At 47.1% G+C, this 26,731-nt stretch overlaps 1 protein-coding gene across 5 annotated transcripts in view; it reads left to right on the top strand.

The window, feature by feature from the left end:
* The first annotated feature begins 1,829 nt into the window (after window positions 1-1,829).
* STYXL2 (serine/threonine/tyrosine interacting like 2) overlaps window positions 1,830-26,731 on the top strand; it is a 32,103-nt gene continuing 7,201 nt past the window's right edge. Inside the window, exons 1-5 of one of the 5 annotated variants that reach the window (XM_027046237.2) lie at window positions 1,830-2,634; window positions 3,318-3,443; window positions 18,144-18,238; window positions 21,495-21,726; window positions 24,633-24,850. In XM_027046237.2, coding sequence (XP_026902038.2) covers window positions 3,334-3,443; window positions 18,144-18,238; window positions 21,495-21,726; window positions 24,633-24,850 — 655 coding nt within the window. In that variant the 5' untranslated portion in view covers window positions 1,830-2,634; window positions 3,318-3,333. The other 4 variants (XM_053209121.1, XM_027046238.2, XM_027046239.2 and 1 more) reach the window with 4 other exon arrangements.

Raw genomic sequence — 26,731 nt, 5'->3', positions numbered from 1 at the left:
GTGTAGTCCCAATAGTTTATTTTTGCTTTTGTTTCCCCTGCCTGAGGAGATATATCTAGAAAAATGTTGCTGTGGCTGATGTCAAAGAAATTACTGCCTGTGTTTTCTTCTAGGACTTTTATGGTTTCATGTCTCACATTTAGGTCCTTAATCCATTCTGAGTTTATTTTTGTGTATGATGTAAGAAGTGGTCCAGTTTCATTTTTTTGCATGTAGCCGTCCAGTTGTCCCAGCACCATTTATTAAAGGGATTGTCTCCACCCCCGCCACCCCCGCCCATGGAACTACCCTGGTTTTAGAGAAACCAGGGAGACAAGAGAAAATCCCTTGTCCCTGGAATCTCTTAGTCCAGGCAAAGTGGAAATGACTGGTCACCCTACTTCAAGGGTGATGGTGCTATGGGGAACATAACCCAGAAAATGTTACAGGAAATGAAATTGAGGGAAGGAAAGGGGCCCCACTTTAGGCTGAGTGGTCAGAACAAAATGGGGAGATGAGTATGATGGTTCTCTATTTTACAAACAGGGATCTGATTCTCAGAGAAGTGAAATGACCTCTCAAAGGTCATACAGCTAGTGAGTGTTTTTCTGATTTCACTCCAGTGGCCTGATGTCACCCTCTGCAGGTGACTAAGGGTATACAGAAGACAGAGGCCATGCCTCCTGCTGAGCGGTCACCTCCTTATCTGTTGCCTCTCTTAGGTGTGTTGTTGGCTCTCCATCTCTCCCTCCCTCCCTTACTTCCCTGCCACCCTTTCATTCTCTGTGCTGTGGTCCTAGCCCCTTGAGCCTTACCCTGACTGAGGCAGCCTTTCTGTCCTTCCCTGCCCCTTCCCTCCCTTATCTCACCTCTCTCCCAAACCACATTTCATCTTTATGGAAACTTGGGTGGGCATGAAATGAATCCCCAGCGTTTCTCAGTTATGGCCATTCCTTGGCAGTCAATTCCTGAGTCCCTATTTTGACCCTCAGGGTGGAGGTTTGGTGACTGGCCAGGGGTGGTGCCATGTTCCTCCTCAGAGATGTGTTCCTTGACCACTCTTTCCAAAGGAGCCCCTAACTCCAGCCCTGCCCAGTCTCTGCCACACAACCTGTTTGCTTTCTTCCCAGCTTTAACCACTGACATCCCCCAGTTTCGTTCATGCTCTCCCCTCTGGCATTTCTTCCCCCATCATATCTGCTCTTATGATCCAACTTGTTTTTTAAAAGGCCAGTGTGTGTATCATTACCTCTTCTATGGAGCCCTTCCTGACTTCTTCAGCCAGAAGGGCTCTTCCCTCCTGTGACCTCACACAGCACTCTGGATCTCTCTTAGGATACTAACTACATTCTGCCTTATGCTGGAGTTATTTTTGATCTGTGTCTCATTCCTCCTAATAAAGCGTGAGCTCATTCATTTATTTAGCCAATTTTTGATGGTACTATGTGCAAGACACTGTTCCATTTGGCCAAGGAGAAGGACCATTTTGAGCATATAATTATGTGATGCATAGTAGATAAGCATTTGTGAATGGGTAGACCAATGGGATGGGATGGATGGATGGATGGATGGAGGTGTAATTATAGAATGTGTGAGATGAGGGGCTGAACTATTGGGTTTTTGGGCTTTGCTTTGGTCATGGTGATGGTGGGAGTTTACAAAGGGGAGTAAGGTGGGCTATGAGCTCATTTGAAGTTTATGAAGCCTGTGGAATTTTTTTAATGTTTATTTATTTTTGAGAGAGAGAGCAGGAGTGGGGGAGGAGCACTGAGGGAGGGGGGACAGAGGATTGGAAGCAGGCTCTGTGCTGACAGCAGCGAGCCCTGATGTAGGATTCGAACTCACAGAACTACCGTGAGATCATGACCTGAGCCGAAGTCGAACGCTCAATCAATTGAGCCAGCCAGGAGCCCCGAAGCTCGTGGGATTTTTACACCACCCAGGCTTGCCACTTGACCATCCCCACGAATGTGAGTGTCGTCGGGGAGGGACTGTAGAGGGTGAGCACAACTACTCGTTTACTATTCAGGGTCATCGCTGTTCAAAGAAACGTAACCCTGGCCACAAGCTGTTGACTATATCATTTCGTTGCACCATGGTCCTCTCCCGACATCCATCAGAGCCCCTGCCCCAATCTATATATTGGGTATTTTTTCCCAGCACCCTCTAGACTGACATGGGGCTGGGATACAATTTGTTCCATTCTTCTAGATTTGTGGCACTAGACCGCCTTCTGGAAAGAGTTTGAATAGGTAGCTGCAGGCAAGAGAGAGAGTCCAAAGGAAACCTTTTCTTCAGGCCTCTCCATCTATGAAGCCTGACCTTCTTCTAACTTTGCTGCTCAATGTCAGTGTCCGGTGTCCAGAGAATCAGCCAGGAGCAGGAGGGAAAGAGTTAAATGGGGCCAGCTTTCAGGTCTGGGTCCTGAGACTGCATTCCGTCCTCCCAGAGATCTGCCAGGCTATGGGGCCAGAGGCTAAATTTAGAAGGTAGCTAAGATTTCCCGTTAACAGCTGTCCTGTCCCTCAGAGCAGAAGCACTGAAGAGAGGAGAGAGGTTGGTCCCTCTCGCTGATCGGAACTTTTGGCCCTTTTATCCGGGTCCCTCAGCCCTTGGGTGACTGCCCTTTGGTGTGGAGATCTAGGCAAAGCCGTGGTGAGTGCGCCTCTCCCTTCATTGTGCCCTGTGAGCCCGAGACTTACAAGCAGAGGGGCAGCAACTCTGCCTGGAGTGGCAAGGCCCAGCCGTGTGTGGGACCAGCTCCGGAGGGATTTCATGTTCCTTAATCAGGGTGGTGCCTGAGCCAAAGGCAATGACCCCTGCGGCCTTGGTGAGAGGCACTGAAGAGGGCCACCCGCCCCTCCCTCGGGAGAGGCCAAGGCGTGCGTCTGTGCACGAGTGGGGCGTGTGCCTACATATATGTACGCACGCGTACGTGTGTGTGCTCACGTGCCTGTGTGTATGTGAGGGCACACCCGGGAGTTCCAACAGAAAGATCCTTCTGGCCTGAGGAATCCCTTGCTTTCCAACGGCTTTAGCTTAGTCCACGCAGAGCCCTGGGTCGCCTCGCTGCTTCCTTGGCGGGATCTGAGGAAGGGGCCAGGTTGTCGCTTCTTAAATATTGTGACTCCAAGGTGGACAGCTGACACAGCTGGGGCGTGCATCTCGGTGTCCTGCCGAACCCAAGTCAGACCGGGCTTTCCCCATGGGTCGTCTCCCTCCCGGGGGTGGGTCGTACGCGCTGACCTTCCCCCGCTAACGCCGCCGATATACCCCTTCCCCCCACAAAACCTCCAGAAGCGGATTCCCTAACCACCTTTCTCCTGCCAAACCCACAGGGACTGGCAGGCTGTCATGGCGACCAGCGGGGACCCAGAGGAGGAGCAGGTCGTCCCAAGTGAGGAGGATGAAACCAGTGTGAGGGCCGTGCAGGCCCACTACCTCCGGAGCCCCTCCCCCAGCCAGTAAGTGTGCACTTGCCGAGCTCCCTACCCCGGCGGCCCCAGCAGGAGTGGGCTGGCGAGCGCGAGATGTGGGCCCCAGGGAGACCCAGGCACCGCCTTCAGGTCACTCGTTTCTATTACTGAGTACTTTTTTATGTGTCATACTTTCTGGAAGAGGCAAACATGCCAACAGACGGCACTGGAACGTGGCGTGGGAAGTGCGGGAATTAGGATGCCTCGGGCCTAGTGCGTGGGGGGTGGGGCAGGGAAACTTGGATGGGTCATAGGAGGCTTCCTAGAGGAGATGATGTTGGACCTGAACCTCGAAGGACAAGTAGGAGTCCGACCGGCCCACCTGGAGGGTGATGCTTGACTCTCTAGGACTGAGGCTGAACCTGGGCGCTAGACCATAGAGGGAAGGAGTCAGGACAAGAAGAGTTCAGGCCCAGGCCCTTGTGCTAAGATCATTTTGCGTCTGCGATCCAGCCACGTGTTTCAGCCTGGGGTGTGTGCATGCCTGGAGGTAAGTGGTAGTGTATCCAGGGGTAGAGAAATATAGTGCGTCTTCCCGGAGAGTCCTCTCTAGTTGATGACGAGTAATTTAAAACTTTCTTTCACATAAAATCATTGAGCGTATGTTATGGTATCGATTGGGGAATTGGCATGAAATCTTCAGGAAAACCACGAGACATCAAAGAAATGTTTGACCGCCGGCTGCAGCAATGGTGTGTGCCTATATTCTTCTGCCATAGATAATAGTAGGAGACCCGGCTTCTAATCTTAGCCCTGTCACCAAATTTATGCGACGACTCCCTTTAATTCTTGAGCCTGTGTCTCCTTATCTGTAAAAACGGGAGGAAGGACCCAACGAGGATACCTCAAGGTAACTTTGCCTCAACATATCTGTGATTCTGCCTGACTCCACTTTTCTTCCGTTCTACTGGGGTCTTGCTGGCTCCTGCTTCCCAGGGTTCAAAAGCCTTCCCCACTGGAGTGAGATGGGAACAGGGCAGGGGTTACCGCTCGTGGGCCAGGACACTTTGTCCAAATGGAGTTGGGGACTTTTCCTTTAAAATTCGGCGTTCTGTTCCCACTTAGAAACACTATCAGGACGGAGTGTTTAAAGTATATCCCTCCCCTCTCTAAACTACCAGACAAAGCAGAGAGAGTTTTGTGTGTGATTGAGGTAGGTGAAGAAAGGCTTTGTGTGGTAGTTAGGGTAAGGCTAGCTTGCTTTAGCAAATGGGTATTTCTCTCCCACTCACATCAATTCCAAAACAGGTGCCGGAGCAGTGATTCCGGAAGGAAGGCTCCTTCTCGCCTGTAGCTCGTCCCTCTTAAGGCAGGCTGCTAAAGTCACCGTGCCCCTTAGCATCAAGACAAAATGGGATGGAATCTCTCAGGAGGTTTTTATGGGCCAGGCCTCAAAATGGCCCTTTCTCTTCCATTCACTTTCCATTGGCTAGAACTCCGCAAAGCCGTGCTTTCTTACAAGAGAGGATGGGGAATGAGGTCCGTGAGCCCCGAAAAAAGAGGAAATGGGTTTGGTAATACAGACCAGTCTCAGCTGCAGTATACCCCTGTAGGCGGTTAATATTCATGGTATTTTTCTCCCCACTCGTGAAACCCCAGGGGAGACAACCCCCAAAGCAGTTTACCAAACGCTGCATACAGTTCAAAGGCTAGGTTCTCTGACTGTATGTTAACAACTAGAATTTAAATAAAACCTTGAAAAAAAAAAAAGGGGGCAAGGTTCTCCAGAAGGTCTGCATCCGCTGCCCAGGTCTGAGTGCAGCATGTCACGGGCTGGCCAGGGTGAAGGAGGACAAGCTCCCATTTGCTAAAAGGAGGAACAGGAGGTACAGTCGTCAGTCCATATAAGTAATGAGCATGTCTGCCCGAGAAGCAGGAAGATCTCCCAGATTCGACCTTGATTGGGCTCTCAGGGTAGCCTTCCCTTGTCTGTTGTTCTGTGTGGCCTCTAGCTTCCCCGTTTGGGCCTTTTTCCTTGTCTGTTATCAAACCACATCTGAACTGCCCTTGGAGAGAGTGTGTTTTCCTTGAAGGCTGTTGCTTTGGCAAACTGTGTCCTACTTCTGGAAATTTGGGGGCCCAGATTTGGCTGAAAACAGCCAAAGGCTTTTTAGGGCTCATGGTTCCTTTGCAAACATGATCCCTTCAGAAACTAAATACGTTTCCGATGGACGTAGACCAGACAGCCTCCTGGGTCAGAAACCACGCACCGAGCTCTTTCCTAGATACAATTTTTGCTCTTGATTTCTTTCTTGGCCTCCTTGTCTGCATACTTCACTCTACGCTTAAGACTGTTATCTTGAGAGGGTGTCTGGGACTTTAAATGTGAGTGGGAAGTCCAGGATGCAGGTTGCCACGTGCAGTGGAAGTGTTAAAAGTTTGACAACAGAGTGTGTCACTGACAAGCTAATGAGGGGATGGTGCAAAACTAAAATAGAGTCAATCCAAAAGAAGGCAAGAGAGAAGAGAAAAGGAATATAGCGAAAGTATAGTGAATAGTAAGAACTTGGTAGGATTGTAGATTCAAACCCGTGGAGAAATAATTATGTTAAACAGAATAGAAACTGAACACTCCAATTAAAAGCCGTATTATCAGACTCAATTTTTTTTTAAAAGCCTACCTACTGTTTACTAGAGACCCACCTTAAAAACATAGAGATATGCAACGATTAACAAAGGATAGAAAACGTACACTACCCCGTTCCGTTACAATTGCTCACACCTTCAAAACCTAGTGGTGTCAGAACCGTTTTTAATGTTCACAATCAGGAACCTGGACAAGACACAGTGGTGTGGCTTCTCTTCACTCCAAGATGTCTAGGGCCTCGGCTGGAAAGACTTGAAGGTCCAAGAGGACTTGAGGCTGAGGGAGACTCGGCCGCTGAGGGCGGGTATCATCGTGGCATCTTCGCACGTCTGACACATCATCCGGGGCCTTAGGTGGGCTGTAGGCTAGAGCGCCTGACGTGGTCTTGTCACATGTCTCTCCATGCGAGCCAGTTTGGGCTTCTCATAGCCTGGTGACTGAATTCCAAGGGTTGGCATTCAAGAAAGCAAGACAGAAGTGCACTGATGCTCATGAGCTAGGCTCAGAAATCATACAAAGGACTACAGGGGCTCAAAAGGAGGCAACGTGAATTCTGCTACCACTGCAGGAGTAAAGAGAACGTGCCACATGGGAAACGCTGGGGCCACCTTTGGAAAATACAAATGGCCACAGTCACCGACACTAACTAAAGCCAGTTACTGATATCAGACAGGGAAGACTAAGGTGGACGTAACCAGAGACAAAGAAGGATGTTTCACAATGACCAAAGGTGTGGTTCACCAGGAAGATATCATCATTTAAGATTTCGATGATCGAATAATGTAGCCTTAAAATATATACAGCCAAAAATTGACAGAACTAAAGACAAAAATAAAACCCACAATCTTAGTCAAATGGAAAAATTTTTTAAAAACAACCTCAGCAACTGATATAGTATGAGCCCCCCCGTGCCAAATCATTAAGAATATAGGAAGTTTCAGGGCGCCTGGGTGCCTTAGTCGGTTAAACGTCTGACTCTTGATTTTGGCTCAGGTCGTGATCTCATGGTTCATGGGATCAAGCCCCACGTGGGGCTCTGTGCTGATAGCGAGGAGACTGCTTGGGATTCTCTCCCTCCCCCTCTCTCTGCTCCTCCCCTGCTCATGTGCTCTCTTTCTCTCTCTCTCAAAAATAAATATTGGAAAAAAAAAAGAATATAGGAAGTTTAAACAAAATGATAAACAATGTTTGGCATTAACAGAACGTGTACCCAAGAAGTGGAGGATATACATTCTTATCACACGCACATGAAACATTTACCAAAATAGATCATATGCTGGGCCATACGTGTATCAACAAATTTTTAATGCTTGAAATCGTACAAAATATGTTATTTGACCTCGGGAGAATTCAGCTAGAAATCGATAAACACAGAAATATATCATAGAAATTCTGAGTTAAACCACAACTCAATACTGCTACATATCCACCAGACTATCTAAAATCAAAACCTGATGATAGCAAATATTAATGAGGATGGGAGGCAATCAGAACTCCATCCATAACTAGGAAGAGAGGAAACTAGTACAACCACTTGGAAAACTCTTTCATAGTATCTACTAAAGCTAAGCATATGTTTAGTCCTGTAACCCAGCAGGCTCACTGCTGATACATACCTGACAGAAATAAGTACATTTGTGCACCGGGAGAGAAGTCCTGGAATGTTTTAGCAGCTAACAGTCATTAAGGGTATAGAATGTGTAAATAACAGGATGAACTGTCCAATTAACTGTAGGCTGGATATATAAAGTCTGGTGTATATATATATTTTGAGATACTGCCCTAGGGAATAAATATTTTTACTATGTGCTTATCGCGTTAGTCATTGAGCTTCTCGGATTATTGGTTGGGGCGCGCAAACGGTGAGCACTGGCTGTGAAGGTGAAAAGTGGGTCACCGTCAGGGGAGGTGGGAGACAGGCAAGGCCAATCGTGTTGCTTGCACAGTTTCACATGAAGTTAGCCTGCCACGCACAGGACAAAAGCATCTGTTTACAAGAGAAGAAGTTCCAGTGGTATTCAATCCTTAGTCCTTCCAGTTGCCAATCCTGGGCAAAAACAGGCTCAGCCTGCAAGTCCCCCTTACACGGAACCGGCTGAGCTTCCTACAAGCATGGTCCCACATACAGAGCTCATTTTCTCCAGGTTCTCGGTGACTCCTGCCGAATCCTGTCGGTTTTGATGCTTTTCTTGGTTTGTATAGATTCCTTAGCAATTGGTTTTTGAAGCGGACCTCAAATTGGCTATAGCCCTTTTCAGAGAATTTCAAGGGAGGCAAACACAGTGACACTTTGTGGGCCATCTCTTCCTACAATAATCGTCATAAAACCTGAGATATAAACTATTACAGCTCCACTGGCTTTTGAGTTATCATTCAGTCAGTCCCACTGCATTACAGAACCAGGCCTAAACCAGCCCAGATGAATGAGTCTAAGTACCTTTAAAAAAGAAAAGACAATCCACAGACTAGAAGAAAAATGTGCAAATCACATATCTGATAAAGAACCTGTATCCAGAACATATGTTTAAAAACCTCCCCTTCGCCTGGGTGGCTCAGTCGGTTGAGCGTCCGACTTCAGCTCAGGTCACGATCTCACGGTTCATGAGTTCGAGCCCCGCGTCAGGCTCTGGGCTGATGGCTCAGAGCCTGGAGCCTGCTTCCCATTCTGTGTCTCCCTCTCTCTCTGCCCCTCCCCCATTCATGCTCTGTCTCTCTCTGTCTCAAAAATAAATAAACATTAAAAAAAATTAAAAAAAAAAGAATTGTAAAAAAACAAAAAAACAAGAAAACAAAAAAACAACCCCCCCCAAACCCGATAAAAAAGAAACAAACACCCCAATCAAAAAAAGGACAAAAGATGGGAATGCAAGCTGGTGCAGCCACTCTGGAAAACAGTATGGAGGTTCCTCAAAAAGCTAAAAATAGAACTACCCTACAACCCAGGAATTGCACTACCAAGCATTTATCCACGGGATGCAAGTGTGCTGTTTCAAAGGGGCACATGCACCCCCATGTTTATAGCAGCACTATCGACAATAGCCAAAGTATGGAAAGAGCCCGAATGTCCATCGACGGATGAATGGATAAAGAAAATGTGGTATATATATATATATATATATATATATATATACACCATGGAGTATTACTCGGCAATCAAAAAGAATGAAACCTTGCCATTTGCAACTACATGGATGGAACTGGAGGGTATTATGCTAAGTGAAATTAGTCAGTCAGAGAAAGACAAAAATCATATGACTTCATTCATATGAGGACTTGAAGAGACAAAACAGATGAACATAAGGGAAGGGAAACGAAAAGAATATAAAAACAGGGGTGGGGGACAAAACAGAAGAGACTCATAAATATGGAGAACAAACTGAGGGTTCCTGGAGGGGTTGTGGGAGAGGAGATGGGCTAAATGGGTCAGGGGCACTAAGGAATCTACTCCTGAAATCACTGTTGCACTAGATGCTAACTAATTTGGATGTAAATTTTAAAAAATGAAAAATTTAAAAAAATGGACAAAAGATTTGAACAGATACTTCACCAAAGAAGATACATGAAATGCAAATGAGCACATGAAAAGATCCTCAAAATCCTTAGTCATTAGGGAAATGCAAATTAAAACCACAAGGAGATACCATTCCATACCTATTGGAATATGTAAAATTAAAAAGATCGACCATACTAAATATTGGTGAGAATGTGGAAGGCCTAGTCCCACTGCTGGTGGGAACGTAAAATGGTACAACCATTTTATAAACGTTTTAAAAAAGTTAAACATACACCTGCTTAAACATATACCTACACCTGTATGATCTAGTCATTCTACTCCTGGGTATTTACTCACAAGAAATAAAAGCCTGTGTCCCTGCAAAGACTTGTACATGAATGTCCAGAGCAACTTTATGCATAAGAGCCTGGAAACAACCCAAATGTCCATCAACCAGTGAATGGGTAAATACACGATGGTGGATGTACACACTGGAATACTATTCAGCAGTGAACAGGAATGAATTATTGATTCATACAACCACATGGATGAATCTCAACATAATTATGCTAAATGAGAGCTGTCAGACAAGAAAGGGTATATACCACGTGATTCAATTTATAGAAAATTCCAGAAAATGCAAAGGACTCTCTATAGTGACAGAAAGCAGATCAGCGGTGGCCTGGGGGGTAGGGCAGGGGGAGGGTGGAGGGAGGGTGGAGGGAGGGCGGAGGGAGGGCTTCAAAGGGGCCTAAGGAAACTTGGGGGATGATAGATATGTTCACAGTCCTGATTGTGGTGATGGTTCCACGTATGTCAAATGCTAACCAATCACACATTTTAAGTATGTGCCATTTGTATAACAATTATATACCTCAAAAAGCTGTGCTATGAAAGGGGAAATAAAACTCTCTTCCGGGAGACAGTGCAGTGCTGTGGAAAGAACTTAAATGGTATAACCGAGGCCAAAGTTGAAGTCAGGTCTGCTCTCCCACTCAGTAGCCATGAGAGCGTCCATAAATTACTTAATCATAAAGTTGGAATAGCTGGTTTGCCCAGTGGTGGAAATTAAATGATATAACGTATGTTGTTTGTAATATACGACATGTAATATATGACACACATTGTTGTAACATAGAAAGGCATATTAGGTATTGATAAATGGTGGTTCTTTCCTTTTCCTTCCAGAGAAAGATATCTGACAGTAACTAATGATGTCAAGGAACTTGTATCTAACCAGAGACCCACCCACCTTCGTTAAAATGGCACATGTCTCTCGTGCTGTCAGCAAATACTGTATTCTAAGCAGCTGATCGTCACCGTTGCTTTTGGTCTCCATCCTGAATAGTCCTCCCTGTACTTAATTAGTGACTGAAATTCCATCCTTCTTGCTTTATCTTTTTTTTTTTTAACATTTATTGATTTTTTATTTAAATGTTTAATGTGTATTTATTTTCGAGAGAGAGAGCGAGCGAGCACGAGTGGGGGAGGGGCAGAGAGCGAGGGAGACCCAGAATGTGAAGCAGGCTCCAGGCTCCGAGTTGTCAGCACAGAGCCTGACACGGGGCTCGAACCCACGAACCGTAAGATCATGACCTGAGCTGAAGTCGGACGCTTAACCCACTGAGTCACCCAGGCGCCCGCTGTTTTATCTCTTCAGTGAAAGGCTTGAGTCTTTTTAAGACTAAATATGTACGGAGTCAGCAAATACCCCACCAGCCACTTTTGTCCTGGTTTCCTACGGCTACTGTAACCAATGACCACAAACTGAGTTGCCTAAACACAACACGGATACGTTCTCCTGTAGTTTCAGAGGCCGGAAGTGTGAAATCAAGGTGTTGGCAGGGCCGCTGTCCCTCCCAGGGCTTTAGGGGGGACTCCTTCCTTGCCTCTCCCAGCTCCTGGCGGCTCCAGGAGTTTCTTGGCTGTGGCCGTGTCCTCGCAACCTCAGCCTCCACCTTCACATGCTTCCTCTTCTCTCTCTTCTCTGTGTGTCCTCTTTAAGGACATTTGCCATTGGACTTGGGGCTCACCCTAATCCAGGATGATCTCACCTCAAGATCCCTAACTGAATGACATCTGCGGAGATCATTTTTCCAAATAAAACCGTATTCACAGGCTCTGGGGGGCATGTCTTTCTGGGATACCGCCATTCAACTCACCGCTGCCCTAGCTCCAGCCCCTGGGAGACGAAACCGTACTGTGCCCTGTGCAACCCGGACAGGAACTTGCGAAGTCTACCCAGTGCTGCAGGCAGCCACTGCCTGTCAACCAGAGCGCGTTCAGGGGTGACGGTCTGCTTGCTGTCCCAACAGGGAGTCTTGACATTTCCAGCCTCGTCAGTAAATTTCATCCCGGGGTGAACTAAGAACCTGAGAAAGATGTGTAGACAGTGGATAGAGCTCGTCAGATCTTCGTTTTTGCCTGACTGAGGCACTGACCTCAAACGCCTTAAATTCAAACCCGCCTCTGTGGATCATTCTCTCTGGAAGAAAGCCTTCAGCTAGAGATTCAGCCATCTCCCAGTGAGACAAATTTCCTTAGGTAATTTATGAGTTAACACTACAAGTTAAAACCTCCCGTCCAGTGGGGCGACTTGGTGGGGCCTCGCCCGTTTCCATAATCTCCATCAGACCTCCCCACTTACCCAAAAGAGCACAGTCTAAGAAGTCAGCGTGCTTCTGCCGCAAACCAAGCTGAGACCAGCCCTCCCCTCCCTAGTAAGGAGACTGCCGTCCCCCAACTCTCTAGGTGGCCTGGAGCCCACGTCTGCCTCTCCTCTTCCTCCTTGGCTATGACCCATTTTCTCTTCCTTTCCAAATGAAGGATCAGACTTCTTTAGCCTTCTCCTGTTCTGATTTGGAGAGCGTTTTTCTGTTTTCCTTCATTTCTTTCCAAGTCAAAATTCATTTCTTGCTTCGGCGTTTTGGACCTGAACTTTTCAAGCCTTTGCACTTTCTAGAACTCCTTGATGATCTCCTCAGACCGTCTCTCGTGACAGCATTTTCCTGTCCACCTTCAGCTAAGTCCCTTAACGATGCTGTGCCAACCTTCCCTACAGCGAGGTCTCTGTGCCTGGTAGCGACAGGTGGGACAGGAGCTGGGGACATGGAGTGTCAGGTCTCTGTGTCCTTGGGAAATGGCTACTCCTAATTACCCTTTCTCTTTTATATTTCTTTTTCCGTGAAGATTTTTCCAGCTTTCACAAACCTTGCTGGAAGCAGCTGGCCATAAATCCATTTGCTTAAGATTACTGACTTCTCTCCTTCTCTGGAGCCTGAACTTTGCCTGTGTGGTCACTTTCTCTGAAGTGAATGAACACTTGGAAGAAACTCAGAAATCTGTTCCTTCTTTGCAAAAGCCACATCAAGATAGACACCCCCTCCTGGGCCTCTGCCTCCATTTCATTCCCAAGGGACTCCTTGAGAGGGTACTTCCTTCCCCCTCTCTTCCTCCCTCCTCCCTTCCTTCCTTTCTCCCTTCCTCCCTCCTCCCTTCCTTCCTCCTTCTCTCCCTTCCTTCCTCCCTCTCTTCCTTCCGCCCTCCCTCCCTTTCCCTCTCTTCCTTCGTCCCTACCTCCCTCTCTTCCTCGCTTCCTTCCTCCCTTCCTCCCTCCCCCCTTCCTTCCTCCCTCTCTTCCTTCCTTCCTCCTCCCTTCGTCTCTTCCTTCCTTCCTCCCTCCCTCTCTCCCTTCCTTTCTTCCTTCCTCCTTTCCTACCTCCTTCTCTTCCTTCCTCCCTTTGTCCCTTCCCCCTTCCTTCCTTCCTTCCTTCCTTCCTTCCTCCCTCCCCCCTTCCTCCCTCTCTTCCTTCCTCCCTCCCCCCTTCCTTCCTCCCTGTCTTCCTTCCTTCCTTCCTTCCTTCCTTCCTTCCTTCCTCTCTTCCCTCCTCCCTCCCCCCTTCCTCCCTCTCTTCCTTCCTCCCTCCCTCTCTCCCTTCCTTCCTTCCTCCCTCCCCCCTTTCTCCCTCTCTTCCTTCCTCCCTCCCCCCTTCCTTCCTCCCTGTCTTCCTTCCTTCCTTCCTTCCTTCCTTCCTTCCTTCCTTCCTCTCTTCCCTCCTCCCTCTCCCCTTCCTCCCTCTCTTCATTCCTCCCTCCCTCTCTCCCTTCCTTTCTTCCTTCCTCCTTTCCTACCTCCTTCTCTTCCTTCCTCCCTTCCTCCCTCCCCCCTTCCTTCCTCCCTGTCTTCCTTCCTTCCTTCCTTCCTTCCTCTCTTCCCTCCTCCCTCCCCCCTTCCTCCCTACCTTTCTTCCTCCCTACTTCCTCCCTTTCTCCCTCCCCCCTTCTTTCCTCCCCCCTCCCTTCATCCCTTCCTTTCTTCCTTCCTCCTTTCCTACCTCCTTCTCTTCCTTCCTCCCTTTGTCCCTCCCCCCTTCCCTTCTTCCTTCCTTCCTTCCTTCCTTCCTTCCTTCCTCTCTTCCCTCCTCCCTCCCCCCTTCCTCCCTATCTTTCTTCCTCCCTACTTCCTCCCTTTCTCCCTCCCCCCTTCTTTCCTCCCCCCTCCCTTCATCCCTTCCTTCCTTCCTTCCTTCCTTCCTTCCTTCTTCAGTTGCTGGGCAGGACCCATTGAATTGATTTTATGAAACACTAATGGGCACAGTCTGTAATTTTGAAAAACACAGGTCTAAAGAAAACTGCACCAGTCTCCTGCTCTTGGTTAGGAAGTCCATCAAATTCTGCTTTATTGTTTCTCTTCCAAATCACCCTCAAGGCTTTTTAGCTGCTGCTCTGTGATCCTGTGATGAGGTGTGTATCGATCCTAGATTCTCTCCTTCCCTGCCTGTCTTTTCGAGCAGCCAGCCCTTGCTGCTTTCCAATCAGGGTGTAAGTGTCATTTCACTCTGTCTCAGATCTGCGGGCGGAGGCACAGACGTGGTCATAAATCACAGCCTCCCCGGCCACCATCTCACTGACCTTGCAAATATGAACAGGGCCCGTTGTTCAGGTCTCGCTTCTCTTTCTCCTTTTTCCTCCCCACAGTCCTGCTTCTCCACGGAAAATGAGGGAACTGCTGCTCAATGCCTAAACTTTGTTCTCCACTTAGGTCCTTTGGGGTCCCACTCCTCACTTGACTTAGTAAACCGTGTCTGTGGCACAACAGTTTAGGACCGTTAGGTTTACACGTCCTTTTCTCTTAGCAGATGACTCATAATTTACATCCTATCCTCAACACTAGATAATGCTGAGCTCAGTTGACTGTGGTTCACCTGCTTGCCTCAGCAGCCAAGAACAGACACATCACGGGGCTGGGGGAAGAATCTGTTCTTTACCCCCCTCCTTTCTCAACCATAAAGCCTCCAACTCCTGAAAAGTGTACTGGGTAGAGTCTTCCAGAGTCTCAGACTCACGGACCCGTTAGCTGCCTCTCAATCTTGACCACCCACAAGAGGGGAGGATGCCTCTCACCCATTTCCATTTTCAGATTTGAATTTCAAATTCTCCCCTATCAAACCCACAGCCTCAGAGTTCAGGTCCATTTAGGACAGATGCTCAGTTCCCTGTATTTGTCGTGGAAACCAAATCCACACGACGACCTGGCATCTGTGTTGTTTAGGGAAAACGGTGCGATCATGGGCTTTGCAGAGAGTTCCAGGCGGGGATCCTGGGGACACTGCCGGGTGAGTCCCTGGCCAGCCTTTCTACACAGCTGCCAGGTGAGGGCTCCTCCTGTGTCCCTTTTCAGTTTGTGCCCATTGTTTAGAAAACCAATTACAGGAGTGAGAAAACCTTCAGAGCGCAGAGCGCAGGGAAAACCACCCTGAGGGAGAAAAGAGGTGCGGGGCCAGGAGAAAGCCCCTCTCATCCCGCAGCAACACAAGGGTTCTCTGCTCATTACCTGGTCAGCGTTTTGCTGTGATCCCCCCCCCCCAACCTCGTTTGACGTAATACCGACCCTTAATAAACAAAATGGTTATTTTACTAATACTAGTATGACTAATATTGCTTACAAACGAAAGAATAAAACTCCCTTAGTAAATATTGTTTGTTTATTTATGGGGATGTGACTCACATTTCTATACAAGTTGAGGCTCTGACCCTAGTTTTATGAAGTGTTGCTATTTGAAAACTGAGACTGCCCTGAAACCTGGGCCCACGATGTCCACAGGGAGATGGGCTTCTGCAAAGTCCCATCGCAGGAGGAAACTGGGTGAGGAAGGGAGGCCAAAAGATTAGCCTCCCAAAAGGGTGTCAGCCCAAGGGAAACCAGTGCAAGCTGAGGCTGGAAAGGAGAAAGAGGCCAGAGATGGAAGGGCCTGGAGACCACTGGGTTTGCTCCCCAAGGTGGTATGCGGGCACCTTGCCCAGTACCTGGCAACTTCCGTCCATCCATCCATCCGTCCGTCTGTTCATCCATCTGTCCACCCACTCTTCACTCAGTGTGATCTGTCTGATCACCTTCACTGGTCTGGAGCTACAGGGGCCAAAGAAAGGACCTAATGTGTGCCTTTACCGACCTCACACCTGCCCCCACCAGGTGTTCTCTTTTCTACCTTCACCAAACAACGGGACGTCTCCAGTTCATCCAAGGATCGTATCCCACACACCTCACCTTCAACCCACCCCCACTCTCCAGTCATGCTCACTTAAAAATGCATCCCCTGGTACTTGGTGCAAGAATGGGAATCCCTCAGGAATTACCAACGGCAATGCCCACTGTGCTGTCCCTTATGCTGCATGGGCAGGTCTAGCCCCGTCCTGGGTAGAGTCGTAGGCTACTCCTTTCTTTTGGCAAAGCGATTTCCTCCTCCGTAGGCTTTCTAGCCCTGAGCACACCATTCTCCAAGGTGGTGACTCTCTAATGTGGACTTCTATGAGAAAATTGTCCTGCTAATCGATTCAGCTACACTTACCTTCACTCGAGTTAGCTCCGGTCAGTTCAACTGGACTCATTGCAACTCAGAGCAAGATGGCCCTATGTTTGCATCATAGCCCCGCCTCTTATTGACTGCCGTGGGGGAATGTCATTAGCCTACCTGGGCCCCAGTTTCCTTATTTAAAATAAACAGAAATGATAATACCTGCTGCGTGGGAGTTTCACCAGGATGAAACTCATAAAGGGAGCCCCAAAATGGTATCCATTTGCAACACAACGAATGAAAATAGACCAAGGAGCATCCCTGGGAAGTTTCTAAATACTGAAAACCAAAAAAAAAAAAAAAAAAAGATCCTATCAGTTTCCATAAAGATAAAATAAGTCAATTTACAAGGATCAGGAAACACACTGACTTCAGACTTTGTAAAAGCAAAAAGACAGTGGAACAGAGGTTCCAATTCTGGGCAAGTCGGCAAACACACCCGCCACGGTCCCATGGATTGCCTTTATAAAACCTGAACAGAAGGATACAGCAACGGTTCAAGGACTCTGGAAAGTAAATAGCAGCAGGCAGATTGAGGAAGATAGAATTCCAAGTACAACCAAACCAGCAATATGAGTATCATTTTTTCCCTCTGGAATACCCAGTTGTGACTGGAGGCAATGGAAACAGTAGCCTGGGGTCCCTGAAAATGGAACATTACCCGGCAGTAAGAAGGAACAAATTGTTGATTACTGCAATAGAATAGATTACTCATAGATGCCTTGTACGAAGTGCAATAAGCCAGATACAAAAGACTATGATATGATTCAACTTACATAACATTCTGGGAAAAAGCCACACCGTAGGGACAGAAAACAGATCATCGATTTTACAGGGGATGAGGTTCAGGGAGGGGCTGAAAATAAAGGGGCAGCACAAGGGAATTTGGGGGATGGGGAAAAAACATGGTATAAATTAAATACTCCCACTTGCTCTTTAACCTCTCTGGACCTAAAGGAAAGACTAAAAAAAAAAAAAAAGACCCAAAGCTCACCCAACACCTGGGAAAGAGAAGAACCCCCCCCCCCCACTAAGGGGGAGGGCACCCACCCCCATACTGCGTCCTACCCTTGTTTCTGCCCGTAATTCGCCGCGTTCCTCAGATCCTTTTTGACATCTCTGCTGAATTATTTCTGGAAAAATTGCCTTGACATTTACCTAAGTTACTTTATTGCATCCCTGGTCTCAGGCTGAACCTTGATTGCTTATATTGAGAATCAGGACTGTGCATTTGAGCACACCTTCGGATTTCCCCATGCCAGCCCTTTATTGTGAGCCCATTCTCTTTCAAACAGGGGAAAGATGTGGGGCATGGAGGGAACGGTGGCCGTCTACCCAGCCCGCCAATCCAGCAGCGCCTTGGTTAGGGACATGCTATGATATTGACAACAGAGGAACGGGGGCGAGAGGGAAAAAATGAGCAGCACTACAGCCGAGGATGGGAACCCAGTAGAGAAGGTGAGGCCACATCAGGGTAAATTCTCCCCAACCACAGACACTATTCCGTCCACAGCCTGGACTACCTCGTCGTTAAACACCAGCTCACACAGGTGCCACCTCCGGTCTGAACACAGGTGGCGACAGCGTCACGGGGTTCTGCATTCTCGGGCTCCCTACACTGAGGAAGGCATTCCCTTCATCTCTCGTTGCTTTGCACTATGCCTGAAGTCAGATCCAGGGGTCTTGTCTAGTCAGAGCGGCTCCCGTTCAGATGCCGCCCAGAACCTTCTCACACAGATGTCCTCTTCTCTCAGGTACTCCATGGTCTCAGATGCAGAAACAGAAAGCATTTTCATGGAACCCATTCACCTGTCTTCGGCTGTTGCAGCTAAACAGATCATCAATGAAGGTAATGCCATCAGAAGGCGGTTGGGAGCAGGGAGAGTCCGCGACTCCTCTGGGGACCCTCGGAAGGGGCCCTGTGGAAGATGTCCGTGTGCTTCTCAGGTGCTGCCCGTCACATTGAGAGGAACAGATCCGAGGAGGCATTTCTGCCGAAACAAGTCACTATCCACCTTCATGAGACGGAGGTGGAAATTCTTATGTATCAGGGTGAATGAATAGCTCTCTCGAGTCAACAGCCAGGGAGGCATTTCCAGTCTGCTCCTATGGCCTTCCATTCAGTCCTTTCAGTTAATCTCAGGGGTCCTGGGGTGGCTTATGCTAGAGACACAGACCCGAAAGCCCAAGAAATGACCAGAAGCACCCAGAAAGTTCTGTTCAAAGGGATATCCAGATTTACATCTGCATTTCCACTAGTGCCTGGAAATGGTTTTCAATCTGAAATATAAATAAGGAGGAGGTAGGGAAAGGGGGGGAGGGGAGAAATGTTAATATGTACACAGCAGAAAACATACTCATCCTGATTGGATGGATTTTTTTTTTCCTAATCAATTTAAAAAAAATGTTTTTAACGCTTATTTATTTTTGAGAGACAGCATGAGCAGGGGAGGTCAGAGAGAGAGGAAGACACGGAATCTGAAACAGGCTCCGGGCTCCGAGCCGTCAACACAGAGCCTGACGCGGGGCTCAAACCCACAAACCTCGAGATCACGACCCGAGCCAAAGTCGGACGCTCAACCGACTGAGCCACCCAGGCGCCCCTCTAATCAATTTTGAGCAAATTTCTTTTCTTCTTCCTTTGTCCTGGGTGTTTCTGTCACTGCTGGTGGGATGTCGCTAATGACACAGGGCCCTGCTGGGCTTTGGGCTTAATCCAACATCCACTTGATGGTGGCCACAATCCCGTCCCGGCCATTGGTCGTGAGAACCATGCATGCTGCTTGCTCCATATAATCCCGGGTCTTTGTCAGTTCTGGGCTCTTTGGGTCCCCACAGGGTCCCTGAGGACGCCTAGATCTCCTGTTCACCTCGCGAGGAGCCAGAAATTCCATTTGCCTCTGCTTGCGATCTGGGCACCGTGGGAGGCCCCATCTTTTTAAGGAACTCTCAAGTTTTTTTCTATTTCACCACCCTATCTGGGGTCTCTGTTCCCTTGCTCCAGGCAGACCAAAGTGGCTTCACCCAGTGTCCAGATCTCTCTAAATTGCCACAGGGACCACCCTCAGTCCGGAAGTTTTGTTTTTTGTTTCCTCCTGTGTGTTTGGGAACTTCCCTCACCTTCCAGCCTGCATCATCCCTGCTCTGTGTTTCACTCTCTGGACCCGCCCCCCATCCATGCCTGAGTTCTTGCTAAGCGAAAATCCAGCTTTAGGAGTTGTGAGAAAACCATTTCCCCTCTTGAAAACTTCACTGTCAAGCCTATAGAATGCTATAGACACGTCTACAGGACATTGAACACGTAGGTTGAAATCGAAAGCCTTTCTTCGATTCTAGGGTTTAGCTACTCTCCTCTTGTCTGGGGCATTAAGCTTACGAAGGGTAGTAGGGGAAGAAACAGTATATGACAGAGAAAGGAAAAACGTATCAAGTCATATTCCAAGCCATCGCCCTGCTCACCAGTGATCAGAGCGATAAAAATGATTGTTGAAGAATCCTTCATTCTCATGAAAGTCTGCATATGCGTTCTTCTGAAGAAACCTTAGATTGCAGAAATAAATGGGAGAAATGAATGCAGGGCGAGGGGGTGGAGTTGAAACAGGCTGAGGGGTGGACCAGAGACCTACTGTAAGCAGGGGCCACCAGCAGGAATGAGGGACTGGGACATTTGTTCCACTGGAAAGGGAAATATCAAGACAGCGACCTGCTCTATAAATAGCTGAGGAAGACAATGCTGTATGTATATTTTCAGGAAGCATCAGGGAGTTTTATTTTTTACATGTAGTAAAGGAGAGCCATCTCAGTTAGGGGAGGAAAGGAGAGGGGCTTTTACATTTGCTAAGTAAGATCCCAGGAGAGCCAGGGGAGACTGAGTGGTAGAGAAAATAGGAATGATTCATCTATTTTTAAACAAAATAAAGCTCTGGGATTGGAGGGGTTTTCTTCTTTCTGCTTTTGAAACGGAGATCAGAGAACATTTAGAGCTGAGATCTGACACAGGGATATGGGGGCCCATCGGGTGGTGTGGGAAAGGGAAGAGAGAGAGAGAGAGAGAGAGAGAGAAGGGCTTTAGGGAAAGAGAGTGCTAGAACCCAGAACTCCCAGGACCCGGAGACCCTGAGCAGCAAGCCCGTTGTACTGTTTTTCCTGTGAGGGGCTGGGCCTCGTCGATGTGCCACACGTGGCTTTCACCCATCAGGGAAAGCGATGGCCAACACAGGCGACACGCCTTTCTTTTCTTCCATCTCTAGTCAGGATTTTTGGCTCCTAAGTGGCAGGAAGGATTCGCCCCCCCACCCCCACTATTCTTGTAGACTTTCTCAGAGAAAGAAATATCTGACTCTCCCCCCAGATTTGATCAATTGAGAACAAAAATATTAGGAGCAGGAGAGAGAGGCTCGCTCGAGAGGTGGGTGAATGGATTTTGAACTCATCTAGAATCTGAGTTTTTCTGAGCTGTTGGCAGAAAGGCCCTGAGCGCTGTTTTGGGACTGGCATTGGAGTTCCTGGCAAAACCTTTGCCACCTGTTGGAAAGCTGGGAGGCTGAGACTCACGGGCGCTCGGACGCCAGTGGGAAGAAGCAGACAACGCGTGAAATAAATTAATTAAACGTGTATGGGAAAGTGATTGCACGTGAAGGCTAAAGTTTTACTTTTCCCAAGATTATTTGCCTTACGTATGTAAAGGAGTCAAACTAATAAAGTGACTTACGTTATGAAAGAGTGTCATTCATTCATTTGGTAAATGATTCCACCCTGTATGGAGCACCGTGGGAACTGTAAGTGTGAATAGACATATACCAGGTACTTAAGGACCTTGGTCTAAGAAGTTGTCAGCCAGCTTGAGAAAAATACAGGAAGGAGTAAAGAAAACCAGTGTCCCTTCACCTATACCAATCTACCTCTGCTCCTGCTGGCCCTGACCACAAGTGTCCAGACCAGTGCAGGTCCCCTCCCCACCCCGGGCCTTCATTAAGTCCTTCCTGGCATTTGAGTTCGTGTCCAGAGTCCTGGCAGCAGACTGGCCAAGAGTGGATTCTCCTGAGGAACAGGGAGCGTCATGGTGCTCTTGACTCTTTGACGAGAATGCTGCCTGTCCCTTCTAGAATTCAAGCCGCGGGGGATCAGAGCCGAGGCAGAGTGTCCAGGCATGCTGGAGTCGGCCGAGCACCTGCTGGTGGAGGACCTGTACAACCGTGTTAGGGAGAAGATGGACGACAGCAGCCTATACAACACCCCCTGCATCCTGGATTTGCAGCGGGCCTTGGTCCAAGACCGCCAGGAGACCCCCTGGAATGAGGTGGATGAGGTCTGGCCCAATATCTTCATAGCAGAGAAGTGAGTCTGACTGCGGGGGGGTCACGACCCTTTGTCCTACCCTTCTGGACAGTGCCCGAGAGCGATGAAACTCCCCCACGTTTGGCAAAGGCCCCAATAACTCCATCAGCAAGTTGATGTTGCCTGATGGGACATTTGGAGCCAGTGATGATACTGATTTTTGTATGTATTGCCAACCACCGAAACATTTCACAAGAGGACAAAGAGGTTACAAATTACATATATATATATGATATATATAATATATATATCATAGTATTATATATATATCATATATATCATAGTATGATACATATATAGTATGATACATATATAGTATGATACATATATAATATGATACATATAGTATGATATATAGTATATATATATAACATGATATATATAATATGATATATATAGTATGATATATATAGTATGATACATATATAGTAGGATATATATAGTATGATACATATATAGTAGGATATATATAGTATATATATAGTATGATATATATAATATGATATATATATAGTATGATATATAGTATGATACATGTATAGTATGATATATATAGTATGATATATATATAGTATGATACATATATAGTATGATATATATAGTATGATATATATAGTATATATATAGTATGATATATATAATATGATATATATACAGTATGATACATATACAGTATGATACATATATAGTATGATACATATATAGTATGATATATAGTATGATATATATAGTATGATATATATATAGTATATATAGTATGATATATATAATATGATACGTATATAGTATGATACATATATAGTATGATATATATATAGTATGATATATATAGTATATATATAGTATGATATATATATAGTATATATATAGTATGATATATATATAGTATATATATAGTATGAGATATATATAGTATATATATAGTATGAGATATATATAGTATATATATAGTATGAGATATATATAGTATATATATAGTATGAGATATATATAGTATATATATAGTGTGAGATATATATAGTATATATATAATATGATACATATATAGTATGATACATATATAGTAAGATACATATATAGTATGATACATATATAGTATTATACATATATAGTATGATATATATATAGTATGATATATATAGTATGATACCTATATAGTATGATACCTATATAGTATGATATGTATATAGTATGATATATATATATAGTATGATATGTATATAGTATGATATATATAGTATGATATGTATATAGTATGATATATATAGTATGATATATATAGTATATATAGTATGATATATAATATGATACATATATAGTATGATACATATATAGTATGATACATATATAGTATGATACATATATAGTATATGTATAGTATGATATATATAGTATGATACATATATAGTATGATATACATATAGTATGATATATATAGTATATATATAGTATGATATATATAATATGATACATATATAGTATGATACATATATAGTATGATGTATATATATAGTATGATATGTATGTAGTATGATATATATATAGTATGATATATGTATAGTATGATATATATGTATATATATAGTATGATGCTAAATTACAAATTGTATATACAGTGTGATGCTACCTGAGCAATATATAGGTGTGTATGTGTATGCGCTTTTGCATAAGTAACAAATTCGAAACAAACGAGATAAAAGCGTAACCATCTAGGCGATGGTTCTACCACTGATGTTTATCTTCTTTAGGTTTCTTTTGAACCGGACGGATTTCCTAAGGAAACACCGCTTGTTTTTATAATCAGAAAAAAATGTTATTTTTTTAAGTTTATGAGTGGTTTCCCAAACAAAACCCAAAGCAGTTCCTTCAGGATCTTCTTGCCAGTGCGTAATTGGCACCAACAGGCTAGTTTGTGAAACTAATTCTCCCAGTGTAAATACTCAGATACGCAGAAGCAAAGGAGGGAATTTGGGGCCCCCGTGGCAGGCAGTAGGGAAGATAAGTTTGGACTGTGGGTCTTGAGTACTGCCCCGGAAGCAGTCTGTCGCCTAGAACCTGATTCTCAGGGCTGGACACCAAGTCCTGAGCGATCTCCAGCTAGCTCTGCAGACCCAGAAACATTCACATCATGCTCACCAGGGACCCAGACACCTCCAGATAGCCCCAGGCTTCTGCTCCTTCTCTGGCAACCCTGTCTTCACTGATTCATTGCAGCAAAAAGAGCTCTGAACTAGAAACCAGAAACACCTGCCCTTGTTTGGTCCTTTTTCCTTTCAGTCTTGGGAAGTCAAAAAAGCTGTCAGATTCACTTTCCGAATCTTCGAATGGGCATAAAAATAGTTGCCCTGTCTACCTCTTAAGTGTAGTAGTAGGGATACAATAAGATGATGCATGTGGAAGGACTTTGAAAAAGTGAAGCACACCGGGTTTGATTACTACTTTTGTCTGCCACTTTTGTGTCTTTTTTTTTTTTTAAGTTTTATTTATTTAAGTCATCTCTACACCCCACATGGGGCTCGAACCCACGACCCGGAGATCAAGAGTTGCCCACCCCTCCGACTGAGCCAGCCAGGCTCCCCTGCCACTTTTGTGTCTTGATGAATGTCCATTCCCAAGGCAGAGGGTTTTTAAACCAGAGATCTGTGGACCAAAGATTTCCTTACACATCAGTCTTGTTCCCTTCATCCTGCCCTCCCCTGCCCGGCTCCCTGTGCCTTCTCTCTCTCTGGCCCCCGCTTATGACTGTATTTGCAGTGAGCCTGGGACACATCTGGAAGCACAGAAGGCACTCACCGAGCCATGGCCTTCCCGAGCCAGCCGAAGCAGGCTGCGGGTCTCAGTGGCGGTGCACCTTTCCTTTCTAGCTCTGACTCTGGCAAACATCGTCTCTGCCTCTTTCCCCCCAGGAGTGTAGCTGTGAACAAGGCGAGGCTGAAGAGGCTGGGAATTACTCACATCCTCAATGCCGCTCATGGCACCGGCGTCTACACTGGGCCCGAATTCTACACTGGCCTGGAGATTCAGTACCTGGGTGTGGAGGTGGACGACTTTCCCGAGGTGGACATCTCCCAGCATTTCCGGAAGGCTGCCGAGTTCATCGATGAAGCCCTGCTGACCTATAGAGGTGAGGGGGGAGGGGGGAGTCTGCCTGCTCCAGGCTGCTCGAATTAATTCCGCAAGGGGGAGAAGCAACCAGGAGAGCTCATGGAAACCTCTGGGTTATCTGTCATGTCTGGAGGCGATCTGTCTTAAGATTTTTGTCTCGTTCTAAGAAGAGGGGAAAGGAAAGGATGATCATGCACCTTATCGGTAATGACTGAGGGCCTAACAGGTGCCGGGCGCCGTTGTAGGTGCGGTGGGTGGAAGATGCAGACAAGGGTCCTGGCCTTTGAATCTCACACAGTGGTGATGGCAGAGAAGATTACAAAGAAAAATGTCCGTGACAAGCGTGAGGCAGAGAGACTAAGTAGGGCCACGTGTTGGAGTGACCGGCCAGCTCCTTGGAGAGGCTGGTAGAGAGGTCCTCTCTGAGAAGGGGCCACTTTACAATGAGTGACAAGAAGGAGCTGGCCACGGAGAAGTCGGAAGAAGAGCATTCCCGGGCAGGGGAAAGTGCTAGCACAAAGCTCCAAAAGTGGGGTAAGCGTGGCGTGTTCAGGATCACAGGCCAGAGCGGATCGGCGTGGTGGGGAAGGGTCAGAGTGGCAGAGTGGCAGGGGCCCCGACACGCAGGCAGCTGACCGCCAAGGTGAGGGAGTTGAAAAGCGCCTTGATCTGATCTGCGTTTTAGGAACCTCGCTCTCTGGGCTTGGGAGACCACAGCGGTGGGAGCCGGCAGAGTGGACAGGACCCTTCAGTGCGGACGGGCCACAGCCCATGCCGCGGGGGCGGCTGGGAGTGTCACAAACCTGGGCTTGAGGCCAGGCTTTGCTACGCTGTCTATTCCATGGGACCTCGGGCGGTTCCGTTCTCCAGCAGAGCCTCAGTTTCCCTTGTGTTTCGCACAGAGACAAAGAGACCTAATCGTCCTAAAATTGCTGTGAGGAGTAAAATTTTAAAACGCACATAAGAGCTGCAAATATGTGTATGCATATATGTATATTTATAAATACATATCTATACATAGAATGTTTTTATATATGTATAGGTTTTTATTAAAGTGAAATTTATGAGGGCACCTGGCCGGCCCAGTCGGTTAAGCTCTGACTTCTGCTCAGGTCACGAGCTCCCGGTTCATGAGTTCGAGCCCCACCATCGGCTCTGGGCTGACGGCTCAGAGCCCGGAGCCTGCTTCGGATTCTGTGTCTCCTTCTCTCTCTGCTCCTCCCCGGCTCACGCTCTGTCTCTCAAAAGTAAATAAACGTTAAAAAAGTGAAATTTATAAATTTTACATATATATATTACATACGTATGTATATATATGAAACGGTTTTCTCCTTTTTTTCAATGCTTTAAAAAAAACTTCTTTTTAAAAATGTATTCCTTGTGACCAATGTGATCTGAGCGTGTCTCCAAGTGCCAGCGGGGAGAGGATTTCTTGGGCTGTTTGTCGCGCGCAGCGCCCTGGCGACTCCAGCGGGCGGCGCAGTGGAGATCGCGTAGACGCGGCCTCGGGCGGGCGGGCCTCGAGCAGCCCCTAGGGCCGGTGACTATCAGCGGAGCAGACGCGCAGCCCCAGAAGTGGGGCGACAGCGAGAGCCAGACGGCGGGAGAAGCTGCCGGGCGCGTAGGTGGGGGGCCTGGGCGGACCGGAGCTGCGCCACCCGGGTGTCGTCGGGGCTTCGAGGAGGGCGGCGGCGCTGTGGGCCACCCTGTGGCCCTAGCGGTGCGCAGGGTGCCTGGCCCAGGCGCTGGGGACACCGGGGGGAGCCCCGTCACCAGCAGGGGCCCGCGCCGGCACACCTGCCCCCCGCTCTAGCATTCAGCCCTCCACGTCCCTTCCCCCCCCCCCGCCCGCACCCTTGCCGGACGGGGAAAGGACCTTATCCTTACTGGGGTTGCCTCT

The sequence above is a fragment of the Acinonyx jubatus genome, chromosome E4 (genome assembly GCF_027475565.1).
Source record: "Acinonyx jubatus isolate Ajub_Pintada_27869175 chromosome E4, VMU_Ajub_asm_v1.0, whole genome shotgun sequence".
In the NCBI taxonomy this organism is placed as follows: Eukaryota; Metazoa; Chordata; class Mammalia; order Carnivora; family Felidae; genus Acinonyx; species Acinonyx jubatus.
The sequence above is the reverse complement of the archived record's forward strand: the minus strand, read 5'-3'. Positions and strand labels throughout refer to the sequence as shown.